Source organism: Ascaphus truei, chromosome 9 (assembly GCF_040206685.1).
Source record: "Ascaphus truei isolate aAscTru1 chromosome 9, aAscTru1.hap1, whole genome shotgun sequence".
Taxonomy (NCBI): Eukaryota; Metazoa; Chordata; class Amphibia; order Anura; family Ascaphidae; genus Ascaphus; species Ascaphus truei.
The window spans coordinates 43,312,641-43,328,056 of record NC_134491.1 but is presented as its reverse complement, the minus strand read 5'-3'; the positions used below and the strand labels follow the sequence as shown (position 1 = coordinate 43,328,056).

General features: G+C 46.3%; 1 protein-coding gene across 3 annotated transcripts in view; it reads left to right on the top strand.

The window, feature by feature from the left end:
• Window positions 1–15,105, top strand: part of DGLUCY (D-glutamate cyclase) — a 41,834-nt gene extending 26,729 nt beyond the window's left edge. For 2 of the 3 annotated variants that reach the window (XM_075614547.1, XM_075614546.1), the window contains 8 exons: window positions 1,219–1,341; window positions 2,690–2,887; window positions 3,885–4,145; window positions 6,138–6,237; window positions 9,216–9,364; window positions 10,790–10,909; window positions 12,715–12,866; window positions 14,858–15,105. In XM_075614547.1, coding sequence (XP_075470662.1) covers window positions 1,219–1,341; window positions 2,690–2,887; window positions 3,885–4,145; window positions 6,138–6,237; window positions 9,216–9,364; window positions 10,790–10,909; window positions 12,715–12,866; window positions 14,858–14,998 — 1,244 coding nt within the window. In that variant the 3' untranslated portion in view covers window positions 14,999–15,105. The other variant, XM_075614548.1, reaches the window with a different exon arrangement.
• Window positions 15,106–15,416: the final 311 nt, after the last annotated feature.

Genomic DNA, 15,416 nt, shown 5'->3' with positions numbered 1-15,416 from the left:
GTTACATGGAAGGTACATTGTCAAAGCTGACAAACAGAACAAGAAGTATCTATATCAGGGACGGGCATCTCCAGTTCTCAAGGGCCGAAACAGGTCAGGTTTTCAGGATATCCCTGTTTCAGCACAGGTTGCCACCTGTGCTGAAGCAGGCTCTTCAACTGAGCCACCTGTGCTGAAGCAGGGATATCCTTAAAACCTGATTACTGGAGTTGCCCGCCCCTGTATCTAGATACAGGATGTAACTCCTTGTTGTAGGCACATGAGACGCCTGTTGTTTTGGAAACTTTGCAATGCTGACGTACGGCATCTGCCGCGATTGCGCAGCGGGGAGACCATGCTTCAGAATGGGACCCGCCTGCCGCGATAATCCTGCTGTGGCATGTCCACGCGTGGCACTGAAGACCAGTAAGCCTGGCTACATCTGTAGCGCACTCTAGCCTCAGAGGGGTTCAAATATTTGTCTACAAACCAAACCCGTGTACCGTCAGTGTGCCTCTATATTCTATCTGTTATCGAGACGAGCCTGGCACAGCCAGGAAATGTGATGTCTGCACGTAAGCCTTGTACCGTCATCATCTTTGTGTTCAGTGTCAAGCCCGTCCAGAGAAGATAGTTTACAGCGTGGCATTTACGTGTGACAGTTTTTAAAGGCCTTTTGTTTATACAGGCAGTCCTCATTTTACAACGCTTCATTTTACAACGAATGGCTTATCCAGCGCTATGCAATGCATACCTATGTTCATTTTTACAACGCCAAAACGGCTTATCCAGCGCTTTTACGACGCTTTGCAAAGTTGTTTATGTGTATATAATATATATATATATATATATATATTATATAATATTAGATTATACTATATAATATTTTATGTTATATTATATATATATATATAATACAGTATATACACTATATAATTTATGTATGTGCTGCATATCTTATTGCCTGCATAAAATATTTGGTGTATTTTAGTGTTAGAACAGCCTTCAGGAACGGAACCTTTCATTTAAACAGTGTTCCTATGGGAAAACGTGTTTCGCTTTAAGACGTTTCGCTATCCAACGCCATTTTGAGTAACGCATTGTGTCGGATAACCGAGGACTGCCTGTATATGGAATGTGACGCTTCACCCTGTATACATGTGTCTATACTGCACTACACTGCAAAGCTTTTGGTTAAATAAATGTTATCTCTTCTCTCTAACTTCTCGTCTGTGTTAGACTTTCTAGGGATAAAGGACCTAAATAAGACAGACTATGGCGACCCAGTGCAGCCTCACCCTGAAGATGTCCCTGTATTTTGGGCGTGTGGGGTAACGGGAGTGGAAGCTGTTATTAGCTGCAGTACGTATCGCTATCTGTAATGCTCACTGCCTTGTGAAAGGCTTCATTTTTCTACATGCAGGGATATTAAAATGTGCATAACCAAGCTCTTTATAACGTTTTATTGTAATGTCTTTGGAAACAAATGATATTTTTGGCCTATAATATTTACTAGAGAAGAAACCTAGAGACACGGCACAGATTCCAGGAGTGGATGACATTGGACAAGTCATTTTGTCTCTTTGTGTCTTGGGAACCAAACATTAGACTATAAGCTCTTCAGGGCAGGAATTATATTATACCATATGTTAGATAGTAAAGTGTTTTGGGGATGGATTCTCTGTTTCTGGTAAATTGCGTACATATTAGAAATATGTTACTTCACGGTAAGTTCAGAAAATAAGGTCATTAAAAATTGGCCTGTAAAATTCTACAATGTACAGCACTGTGTACACTGTAAGGTTGCACTTATAGTGCCGTCGCAGCAAAACAAATGTATTGCCGCCGTCGCGTGCGCTTATAGTATAAGCGATGCGACGGCTTGGTCGCGATCGCTGGAAGTCAAGTCAATTTGATTATTCCAGCGACCACAGTGTGATGTCACCGTTGCGTCGCTGTCGCTATCGCCGGCACTATAAGCGCAGCCTAAGGCTGAGTCCATAGAGGGGGAAGCCGCGCTGAGCCGTGCGGACGCTCCGCGCTGAGCCCCGTCATCCTCAATGAGGATGCCTTGAGAGGGGGCTCCCGCGAGCGTCCGCAGGCGTGCTGAGGCGCTGGAGTTTTCAGCCAACAGCCAAGCTGTTTTTCAGCGCACTGTCGGCTGAAAACATCCAATCAGCGCGGAGCTGCGTCATGACATCGACGCGTTGACGTCGGCGCTTCGCGGGCTATTGGCCTAGCGACGTCACTGCCCCGCCTCCCGATCGCCTGCCAGTCCATGGGATCGCTCCTGACCGAGCAGGCGAGCCTCAGCGTCAGCGCGGAGCAGCGCGGCTTCCCCCTCTATGGACTCAGCCTAAGGCTGTACAATAACACTTGTTTAAGATCACAAACCGTTTCCCTGTGAGGAGAAGCTACACAGCTAAGGACCAGATGTGAAGTAACAATGTTTGACAGTCTAGCGGGTTCTTCATTGTTTGGTAAAGACCAATAAACAACCATAATTGCTATATTAATCAATTAAGGAAGGATTTTATTTTCTCTTTAGGCAGTGAGAGTTTGTTTTGTGTTTATAAAACATTATAAGAGCCATAGCTACCAGTAACAAGCAGAATGCTGTCCCCATCTGATATAAAGTTATTATTGTTATGATTAAGTGAATAAAGTGTGGCATTTAATTTGTGAAACAGCGTTTATTTCATTGTGTTAGAATCTCCCCTGGCTTTCACTCATTCTCCTGGCTGTATGTTTGTTACTGATGTCAGAAATGAAGATATAACCGTTAGCCACGCTGCAGAAATCCCTGAAGTATTGCAAGTTTCTTCCAGGCCTCTGCATTACAGCATCGTCTCCCAGCTGGCAGCAGCAAAGATCCGGACTCTAGAGAATGTGATTGGAGTGGATCCGGGTAAGAAATAATCCCAGTTTTTATGCTATCCAAATACATAATCCGTGCACAGTGCGGCTCTCAGAATAATCAGAACAAAAAAACACAAAGGAGGCTGTGGTTATGCGCCCAGAAACTAAACCCTTAAAAAGGTGAAGGTATTAATACCTGGAACCTAACAATATTTAACCCAAATTGGGAGGAATGAGTAACGGGCAAAATGGGGTGATATGGGGGGTTTGGTGGGAGGCGAGGAATAGGGGTTGGGTTTTAGGGAGAGCGCTCCCTGCACCACTGGGGTCGTAGGAACAAATATTTTTAGGGAGGTAAATAAAAGGATTATAGGGTGGTGCTAATCCCACAACACCCCAAATACATACTCCAAATTGTGATCGAGGACTAGGTGATGGGAAAGAAACATAACATACATGTACTCAATTGCATGGAAGGCACGTTACATACCGACGATCGGTGCAAGAAATGAAATAATAGAAATAAAGTATTGAAAGAGACTGACACGCGCTCATAATGAGATGAGATTTGTCCGGCAGACAGACCCTCATCTAGAGTCTATTTTGACAGAATATCCCTAATCTGGATATTTTTTCACATTAATTAGACTGCGAGATCGTACACTGGGGGCCCCAGAGAAACAAAATATTTACAAATCAGTGACTCTGGTCCCCTGATATGGAAAAGAGGCAGCTAACAAAACCCACAGAGGACAGGATTACTGACACGTGTGACACGTGTGCCATGTGCAGGCTGCATACACACGCTCTCGTGTTGACTCATTGTGCTCATGTTTGCGTTGGTCGCCATTTTTTCAGAAGCTGTTTTTTCCCCGTCTTTGCTTTCTCTCACAGTCTGATCCTAGCAGGAGCCCCTCTACGTTCTGGTTAATGTTAAGACACATGAAACACGTAGTAAATGTACGCTTCTGTAACTCGTGTTTATTGAAGGGTATTTTCTGCCGTAAATTGCACAATGGTAAAAATGTCCTTTTAATGATTTACAGGTGACAGGGGAATACATCATCTCCTTATTAAGGATGAGCTGCTTAAGTCCAGCTTATCGCTGTCGCACGCCAAGTCTGTGCTCATAACCACTGGGTTCCCCACCCACTTCCAGCACGAGCCGCCAGAAGAAACCGACGGTCCACCTGGAGCTATTGCAATGGCGGCCATGTTGCAGGCTCTGGGGAAGCAGGTTGCCATAGTAACAGATGAGCGAGCCATTGGCCTGAACAAAAATATTCTGGATAATGCCCTAGAGCAAGGTATGTCCCTGTAGTATTGAGACTCCAGTAGCAGAACCTCTGTTTTTTAAGGGTCATTTAATTACTGTTATTTGCATATACGGCTGAACCCCCTTATAACGCTGTGCTTGGGATCCAAAGAATCACATCGCGCTAGAAATAATGTACAATTGTATGCATTGTACAATACTGTAAAGTATTTAAGATACCAACAATCGTGTTGTCAAGTATTCACAAATACGAAAATTGGGAGCCACGCTTGCATCGCGTTATAAGTGGATTCGTGTTGTAACGGATCTCGTTATAACGGGGTTGAGCTGTATTCACAGAAAAATATCAGTTATGCCACTAGCATTGATTCATCCCCTTGCTCCCAGAGGAGACGCAGCACCTTGCCATTGCTTTCCTCGTTTACTTTCACTATAGTGACACATTTAACAATACATCATTTGCTTTTGTACACTGCAGAATGATACACAAGCAAAGTGTGGCCTAACCTATCGCGTATATTGTGGCACGTGCCCCGAGGGTTACTTACACGTACATCACAGCTAATATTACGTCAGTCCGAAAATAATATAACCCGTCCCCACCCCCCCTCCACACCATAGGTAAGGTACCTTAGAGCGCCAACTAATGGCCTAAAGGAAAATGACATACTGTATTTGAAATAATCTGGACAGAATATAAATAGTGGGCTAAGTACAGCAGGGCCCCGCTTCTCGGCGCTCCGCTTTCCGGCGATCCGCTGATACGGCGGCACCGAGAAGGGGGCCGCCATGTTGAATCTGAAATCGCGCATGTGCAGAACGGGCAGGTGCGCACGCAGCGCATAGGTCGCACATGCGCAGAACGGCAAAAATGCCGGTTTGCGCATGCGCAGTACTGAAAATCGCCGGATCCGCTTTCCGGCGATTTTCACTATACGGCGGGCCTCTGGAACGGAACCTACCGTATACCCGGGGCCCTCCTGTACTTGTAGTATATATACAAATAGGCGGATATCTTTGTGTTTTATCACGCTGAAGGGAAGCTTGCTGGGTAGTTTTGGATCTGGATGGAAAATGTAGGTTGTAATTATTGCTGTATTGGTAGTTACTAGTAATATAAATTAAAAACCGTATTGAGCTAAGTGCTGGAAAGAACCGAGCCCAGCAAAGCCCCGTGATATTCTAATGTAGGTTTTGGCTCTGAAAGTGCTAATCTGATCATTTGGAGTCAGCAGGTTACGCATTAATCAGTCCCTTTTAATTAAATCACATTTTTACATTGCAAGTATGTTTCACATAGATCATTATTACGTTGTCTAATGCATTTGTGAGCCTGCAGACCAACGCCTCCCGTCACCCGCTTTTTAACTTGTCTAAGTACATTTCATACGCCCCTGTGATCAGCTTTGGCACTTTTAATATTTAATACATTAAGATGTGTTAAATACCTTCTTACAGTTAAGATAATGAATTATAGGATAGGTGAATACAAAAACAAGGCCAGGATACAGAAATAAGGTAGACTCTGTTTTATAAATTCCTCGCCGTTTAATCTTCGTCGCTTTTTGCTGAAGTTGCGCTGAACCTTCATTGCGGTTGTATTTAAGTCAGGATCAAAGTAAACATTTTTATGATCAAATTCATTACCTTTTTTACCTTCAGTTTGTATACCATGAATTAGTGCAGGTAAGAGCTTCCTCCTCCTCCTCCTCCTCCTCAGCACCTGGGACCCTCCAAACCTGCTCCTGTGTGCGAACAATTATTATTCCCCTCCTGTCATCAAAGAAGTCTGCAGAGTATGTGCGGTCCATAACATCACAATGGGAAATATCGCATTCTCTGGAAGCTATGCTGCAGCTAGTCCTAAGATGCAGTGATGGATTTGCATTCACCATTAGTACAAATTGAAGTTTTGCTTTCTAAACATTGCTGCCGATACTATTCTTATTGTGTCACATGGCACAGGATGCAGGTACGCGTTGCTGATTTTTACAGTATATAAATGATCTTTGTTTCTATACAGGAATATTAAAGACACCGTTACCACTTCTGTGTTACAAGGAGGACGATGCGGACTCTGCTCTGACATTCCTGTGTGAGAACGGAAACGCAGGAACGCCCAGGTTAGAGAGAGAGGAGAGCCTTAAGTCTTATACATGTGATGACAAAATACACACCAGGCACACGGCCCAGCAGATAAAAATCTCATCTTAGATTTTGTCATAGGGCGTTAAACCCAAGAGATTTGTGCTACTCAAAATGAATCTCTTTGCTTCCCCTTATATTTAAAAAAAAGTTAAACCTGTTTGGAAATGAGAAAGCGTTGTGATAGCACCCACCCACCCACTTACCTTTCCTTACCTACCGTAGAGATGGGTGGTTCCGAAATCCCTTCCGAACTTTCCTGGCTTTTTTAGACCAAATCCGATCCCCCCCCCCCCCACCTCCTAAATCCGTCTGCTGATTGGGTACTAAAATAATCGAGCGGATACCTCAGAATCCGCCATTGGCTAGAATACGATCAGATTTGTAACAGTTCGAGCTCAGATTCCATATTGAATCCGAACGATGGATCCGTGGTCGGGTTTTTGCCAATCTGGGGAGGGGAAGAGACTTCCAATTTAGTATTATCTCCAGTTGTGTATATTTCCCCTCAAACCTCCCTACAAATAAATTAGGGAGACCTGTGCTAAAAAAGGAGCACACCTGGGAGATATGCAAAGTATATTTAAATGAGTCCAATCCCAAACTTTCTAAAAGGATTTCTATACCAAGTATATAGAGCTGATAATAAGCCTAAGGCAGCGGTGCGCAAAGTGGGGGGCGCTGGATTTGTTTGGGGGGGGCCCGGGCGGTTGCAGAGGCTCCACGCTCTTCCCCGAGGCAATTAAATGAAATGCCGTGGGATCGCGTGAGGCCTCTGCAACTCACCTACCGGAATTAAAATTATGCCGCGGTGTCATGCAGAGTGACGTCACACGTCTGTCTCCATGGCAACGGGGTCACGTGACGTGACTCCGCGGCGTCATTTGACGCTGCCAAACAAGGTGAGGGGTTCGCGAAAGCAAGGGGGAGCAGGCAGGGGGAGCAGGCAGGGAAACGCAGCTCAAAAAGTTTGTGCTCCCCTGGTCTAAGGCACCTAGTGACTGGAATGGAGTACTAGTGTCAGACCCAACAGGACTAGAACCCACAACCACTGCTTTTCTAGACCACAGCTTTAGCAGTGTGAGCTAACCAGCTGGTGGGAGCATGACTGTCACATCCTACGTTTGCGCTGCTCACACATGTAGCTAATCTAACTATTAGCGAATTTCACAGGTATCTCAGGTGTGCTCCACAAGGAACATTAAGCTGCCAACCAGGAAGTGGAAGTGGTCCGCTTTTAAAGGAAGCCAGGGGGAGGGAGCTACTGCAGGTATGAGCACGCACTGTGGTGCTACATGACGGATATGCACAAAGGTGCTACGGTGTAACAGAACAGGGACAAGAATATTCACCGGGCCATCTGCCGGACACATAGGCAACTGAAATACTTTATTTTAAAATAAATAAAAGTCTAAAAAATGCAGGAAGTGATTCCGTTGGTTTCCCACAGCACAAACGTGTTATTGGGTTGAAAAGTCTAAGGCACCTTATGATTAATGGGTTCTGGTGTCAGACCTAACAGGATCAGATGTTTAACCCACACAACCTCTGTTATTCAGAACCACAGCTCTAGCTGTGTGAGCCAGAGCAGCTGACGGCTAGCAGCACTGTCACAGCATACACATGTACTGAGTATTGAGCTCTACGTCTCACTGAGTGCTGATACTTGTACAAAGCATGTTACCCTCTTCTGGGATAGAGAATCAGATCTAATAAGCAGTCTGCTGCCATGAGGCACCTTCTGGCGCGGGAAGACACCTTAAAGTCCATGTATATGAATAGGCTGTAATGTATTCCAGCACCGAAGGTGCCTTATGGCAGAACACTGCTTAGTAAATATTGCGCGCTGTCTTTATCCTTTATAAGATTAAAAGCACTAACCCAAGTCACCGGGTCACTTTGTTATGTTACTTTCTCTCTGTATCTGCTTTATTTGCTGCGCTTCACTTTAGTTTTACTTGTGTGTGTCAGAAAACCTGTGTTTTATTTCATCTCCCCTGGCCTCAGTAACTCATATCCCTCAGTACATATTACTACTGTGTGCTTCAAGTTCTTTCAATGATGCAATCAAGAAAATAGTTGTCCCCGGGGGATATGCTTGTACTAGACAGTGTGCACTGCTAGCCCCCAGCTTGTTAGCTCACACTGTTAGAGCTGTGGTCTAGAAGAGCAGTGGTTATTGGTGCTAGTCCTGTTGGATCTGACACCAGTATACCATTCCAGTCACTAGGTGCCTTAGGCTTATTATCAGCTCTACATAGCTGTTATGGAAATCATTTTAGGAAGTGTGGGAGGTGACTTATTTAAATATACTTTGCATAGCCGTTAGCATATCTCCCAGCACACCTCGGGTGTGCTCCTTTTTCAGCACAGGCATCTTTCCCTAATTTATTTGACGGGAGGTTTGAGTGGATATATATATAAAACTGAAGACGCTACTAAATTGAAATTCCCCCTCACTCTCCCTCCCCCTCTCACCCTCCTCCCCCCTCCCCCTCTCTCCCCCCTCTCACATCCTCTCTCCCCCCTCACCCATATCGCCCCCTCCCCCATATCTCCCCCTCCCCCATCCCCCACAATCAAGATTTTTTCCTTGGAAATCCTTTTGTGGGAAGGGACTTCTTTACCTGCTAGTTCTGGATCCAGCTTGGAAACGGTCACGTTTGTGGCATTGACCTGCTGCCTTCCGAGTTATTTAAGAAATGTCTCTCACAGTTAAATGTGCCCATTTTGTTTGTGTTTAGATGTCGAGGTGTCGCCGTTCGGAAATGTGATATGTCTAAATGCTGTATATTACATACAGTCTGCTCTGTTTATCCTCCCAGCATCCTCCTAACACCAGGGAAGTTTTAATGTTTGTCACCTGTGCTGGCCATTTTCACCACCTCCCTGCGTACCGCACACTGTTAACTCCGGGACAAAGGGTTTATGTTTTTGTCTTCCTGGTTTGCCAAAGGTTTGATCACCTGGTGGCCGTGGAACGCGCGGGGAGAGCTGCCGACGGCAACTATTACAATGCCAGGAAAATAAACATCAAACACTTAGTGGATCCCATAGATAACCTCTTTCTTGCCGCACAGCACATCCGAGGTGTCACTACCACTGGTAAGAAATACCTGTGCATGTATAATAACATCATATTTTTCCTTATATCGCTGACAGTGCTCACAGCGCTGTACATAGAACTGTGCGGTCACAAGGAGTCCCTGCTCGTACGTTTTAGGCACATGGAGATAAAGTGACGCTGGAATTCGAACCAGGTTAACTCACTTCATGGGCAGTCACATAACGAGAGAGATATTAACTGCTTTCTATACGGCATCTATCTACCTTGATATATACGTACACATATCAATTGATACTGAGATAAAGAACAATCAAATCCTTATCAGCATTAAGCAGGCATTCCTGGCGACACTTGTGTTGTGTGTGTTTTTATTTATTTATTTATATATACTTGAAGCCGGGGGTCTCCGGGGCTCAACCGCATTAATTTCAGCTCTGACAGTAGGACCCCCTGCTTACCTCGGAAGGGGGTGCCGGTAGTAACCAGGCGGGGCTATCAATATGGCGGCTTTAAATGTTTTGCACACTGCGGGCCAAAAGCACGCCGTGACATCATCCCTTGCGGCTTCCTATTGGCTCACGTGATGCCGGACATTTAAACAGTAGAGAGATACCGGCACCCCCTTCCGAGGTAAGTATCTCGGACGCAGGGCGCTGGAATTAACGCGGTTCCGCCCATGGAGACCCCCTGTGGCGTATGACTAGAAAGAAACATATGCTCTCAGTGTATCCTTCTGTGGCTTTTATGTGGCCTGTTTTTTGACCATTCGTCTACAGTGGCCAAAGCATCACTGTAAGCCTGTATCAATCTTACTATAAAAACTGCCACTCCCTGATAGTGCCACCGTGCAGCCGCAGCCACACTGGCACGTACTGTACATTCAGAGCTCTGTGAGGCAGGACGCCTTTCTCCCGGGTTTGGTGCACGTATCCATATTTGTGTTACAATGCTATGTTTTATGCCTGCTACAATATTCCTGCAGACCGCTGCATACTTGGTTGCATGCGGAGCTACACCAGTAAATATACAATACAGAACCGTTCTTTCAGAGACACCGTGACCGTTCATGAGAAGGATTTCTTAATCAGGGGTGTTCGACGCCCGTCTTCAAGCCCCTCTTACCCCCTCTCCCCCCCCCCCCCTGCAGCAGGTCACGTTTTCAGGATATCCCAGCTTCAGCACAGGTGGCTCAAGCAGTGATTGATCTACCTGTGCTGAAGCAGGGTCTAATTGAGCCAACTGTGCTGAAGCAGGGAGACTGATTGAGCCACCTGTGCTGAAGCAGGCATATCCTGCAAACCTGGCCTGTTGGGGGGTGGAGGGGAGAGCTTGAGTTGAGCACCCCCTGGATTTAGATTACGGGAGTTTTCCTGTGCCCTGCTGAGTTTGGAGCTGGGATGGGCTGGCACAGGTAGGGGGATCCCGGCATTTCCCGGTTTACACCCCGCTCTTGCTGTACACAGGCATCGGAGACGGCGGTAATGAACTGGGGATGGGCAAAGTGAAAGAGGCCGTGAAGAAACACATAACCAACGGAGACGTCATCGCGTGCGACGTGGGGGCAGACTTTGCAATCATAGCAGGTGAGCAAGTAAGAGACGTTCACTGGGTGCAGCGTGTCATTTAAATCCCTCCCGTACCTGTGAACGCGTTCAATTCTTTCCACTCATCAGTTATTTGGGGTTTTAAATATTGGGCTCAGTGGCATTTCCATGACGTTGCTGAATGCGGCACAGACTAAATCGGCCCATGATTGCCGTTCTTCCACGGCGTCACTAACCCAGCAGGAGCGCAATCCATGCTGCTGGGAGAACAGGAGAGAGGGCGCCCTGATCCTGAGGGCAGCCATCTTACGCGTGACCCACTCCCGCTCACCACACAGGTGCAGCGGCGGCTTCCCATCACGCTGAAAAGGCCATAGCCTGGAGCGGCAGTGTGTTTGTGTGTGTATCTTACCTGTTCCGTAGCACGCCCTCTCCTGTAGCATTGAGTCGTCATGACAACGCGTGGTCACATGCCGCGTGACGTCCTTTGCCATGACAACGTGGCATCATGTGATGTTGCATCGTCATGGCGTCATACTCTGAGGCGGAGAGCCGCCCCTCAGCCTACAGGCTGCATAGAAGTGCATGCTTTCTAACTGCGCGCTCTAACTGCGCGCTCTAACTGCGCGCTCTAACTGTGAGTTCTAACTGCACTTTCTAACTACGAGTTCTAACTGCGCTTTCTTACTGTGAGTTCTAACTGCGCGCTCTAACTGCTTTCTTACTGTGAGTTCTAACTGCGCGCTCTAACTGCTTTCTTACTGTGAGTTCTAACTGCGCACTCTAACTGCTTTCTAACTACGAGTTCTAACTGCGCTTTCGAACTACGAGTTCTAACTGCGCTTTCTTACTGTGAGTTCTAACTGTGCGCTCTAAATGCAATTTCTAACTACGAGTTCTAACTGCGCGCTCTAACTACGAGTTCTAACTGTGCGCTCTAACTACGAGTTCTAACTGTGCGCTCTAACGGTTATTTCTAACTACGAGTTCTAACTGCGCGCGGAGGAAAGCGCCAAATAATTTAATTACAATATTATGTTGATCTTGCGGACAAGTAGAAAGAAAGCTGAGGGTCAGAAAGATCACAACCTCACGCTGGGAAAAGGCTTGTAATATTTGAAGTTCTCCCCGACTTGCGATTCGTTTTTATTTCCTATCTATTGTGTCGTTGATTTAAAAAAGTTGAATGCACGTAAATGAAAACTAGAACGCACAACATGTTAACCCCGTCAGGGGTGGCATTGTATGCAAGACATGGGAAGTTAACCCTTTAGTAAACCTTTTGCATTTATATTGAAAGCAAACTGACAGCCAGGAGGTTATAAAGCAACAATCCCCTTCAATAGCTTATATATCACAGGGGCGGCAACTCCAGTCTTCAAGCGTCACCAACAGGCCAGGTATTAGGGATATCCCTGCTTCAGCGCAGGTGGTGCTGTCGAAGACTGAGACACTTGTGCTGAAGCAGGGATATCCTGAAAACCTGACCTGTTGGGGAGCTTGAGGACTGTAGTTGCGCCCCGTGATATATTTTTAACTCCTATAATAAGTATCTCGCTCCCTGAGTATATCCTGCTACTTGTTATTGTGTTAATGCTTTTATGGTGTTAAAAGTAATTGTTTCCTTAATCTGCAGCGTGTGGGACTGCACTTGGCCCCTAGGAGACATCCATCTCATCTCCTGGACACTTTCACCTGCTCATATCTTCTGAACGAAGCCTCAGATCGTAATCCCCTGCGAGGCCTGCAGCTTTAAGGGGGGAAGGGTGTGGGCCGCCGGTGATATATCATTGCTTGTTTTCAACGTTACTTAACCCCACCTCTGACCAGACCTTCTTTTCTAGGGGTCTCGAACTGGGGCGGGTACGCTGTAGCTTGCGCCTTGTACATCTTAAATACGTGTGAAATCCACGAGCGGTACCTGAGGAAGGCGGTCGGGTTCCCCAGATCGTCCGAGAGAAGGATTTGGGAGTCTGCTCTTCCTTCTATTGATAAGGTAGTGTACGCCCTACGTCTTGCGGGGTCTGTGCTGGTTTCTCTGTACTAGTCCAGAAGCCACTCTGGAGCGAGACAACCCATTGCCAGCTGCTCTGGAGCTTTCCCTCCCCGCTTCCAGGAATGAGTTATCAAACATTTTATCCTGGAAGATTTCTTGAGATGTAAATAGAGTTTTTAAGGATGTTCTGTGAAATTTGAAAATTAAAGAAACATTGGCTTATAAGCATCTCTGTGACAACCATCAAAAAGCAGGAGCGGCCAACTCCAGTCCTCAACGGCCACCTGCGCTGAAGCAGGGATAACCTTAAAATCTGACCTGTTGGTGGCCCTTGAGGACTGGAGTTGGCCACTCCTGGTCTAATGCAATCACAATGCTCAATGTATCAGAGGCAGGCCTCGGGAAGCCGTGATACAAGGTGTCTGTACCGGTGAGAATGTAGCATAAATACCAAAGGACACATGGAGGATCCTACGGCCAAGTCCTTGGTGCCCCATCCAAGCGATGACACCAGTAATGTGTTTATAAGAACGGTGCCCAATGCTTCCATGTTGTCATTCCCATTTGTAATTAATAGAAAATGACATTGACTTACAAGTTCAGTAAAGATGGAATACGATTTCACTTTAATACCTTAGGCTAAGGCCCCGCTCCCAGAGTCAGCGCACCTGCGCTGCTGACAGGCGGTGCGCTGAGATACACAGACCGCGATCTGCGGTCTGTAGGGAGCGGGAGCCGGAGCGGGAGGTGGGCGGTTTGACAGGGAGGGGGGGCGTGGCTTGAGCGGAGGGACCCGCTACTCTCCCCCCCCTCCCTCCACGGACTCGGGCTGGAGCTGGAGCTGGAAAGTAAGTTTAAACACACACACGCAGACACTCATTCATACACACACACGCGCGCACACGCGCACTCATACACACACAGACAGAGGCAGGCACTCACGCACTCGGGCACACACATACACACACAGACAGGCACTCACGCACTCGGGCACACACATACACACACAGATAGGCATGCACGTACTCAGGCACACACACAGACAGGCACTCACCTGCTTTCACTCCACACTCCTCCCCGCTCCCCGAAGCCTCTCCTCCCGAAGCCTCCCCTCCCCATTGGCTCACAGCCACACACGTCACGCGTCAACGCTAGGAAACACCATTCTGTGGTGTCTCCAGCGGCTGACGCGCTACAGCGTGTAGTCAGCTGTGCAGCCAGTGGGGACCGGGACCGGCTCGCGAGGATTCCCCTGCTGGTGGGGAACTCGCGACCCGCCGCCCGCGCCAACGAGCGCAGCGGGACCGAGGCCTTAGGCAATGAGACATAATTATATGTAGTGTTTTAGTAAGTCAAATAAAGAATCTTACTTGTGAACCCTTCAGTCCCATCTTAACCAAACTGAGGGGCCGTAATGCACAAATTGGGGTGGTGCCAGCATTAAAAAGGACCATAAACGTTATATTATTCAGTGATATTATACGGTTAACCATAGTATAATTCTATACACACTGCTCACCTGGCCTTGTACACACAGAGACCAATGCCGCCAGTATATAGATGTTATTCTGTTTGAAGGGTTTTCCATGTTTGCCAAACCCTATGTTTGTATTACTAAAGAAGGATATCCATAGTCTGTTATTTCGGCTTTTCAGCCCCTATTCTTGTGTGGGCCCTTATTCAATATGCTGGGCAGCCCCTTCCCGGAGCTGGAGAAGAGATCAGCACTATTCAAATAGATGGGACTGAAAGGTTCTCCAGCACAGGGAAGCGGGTTCACACCATACGGAAGAAGGGCCCCTGTCATTTACAAACTTAAACGCTTAACATTTACACAACAGTAAGAGATATTTACAGCGCAAGTAATCTGCACTGTGACCCAGTGTGGCCCAGTGTGGCCCACATCTTCATCTTTGCATCAAGACATTTGGGGAAATCCCTGGTAACTTGTTGAATTAATTGACACTGTGTGTGTGTGTTTTATTGCGCAGGAAGAGAAGCTGTTAAACATACTCGTCAGTCACGGAGTCCGGAGTGGGAAGACTGGTAATCTCGCCATGGAAGTAGATGGACTTGCTTTCTATAACACTCATACCGATATGATTCAGAAACTACGGGATGTCACATTGTAACTGTCACAGACGCCTTATTTGTGCGCTCTCAATCCCTGTGCACTTCACAAGTTGTGATACATGTTTTTACAATCACTGAATAAAGAACAACCTATTAGCACACATTATCCAGTTGTGTTTTTTTAATGCATTTATAACAGAGAGAATATTGCTACAATTTTTATAGATTACGAAGTCTGTTTTCCGATGCACACAGAGTATTCAGCACAAATTCTGTATGCATAATGTATCCCTTTTAGAATCATTTTGTAATATTTTGCAGATATTTATTGATATGCACATATAGTTGGAATATTAAACTTATTCTGTTACATTCAGGGAAATGTGTCAGATTGTAAGGGAGCAGTATTTTGGATTTATTGAATCGCGCGTTCTGTAGAAACTGACTCTTGTTCTCTTAGAAACTTGTTCACATTAT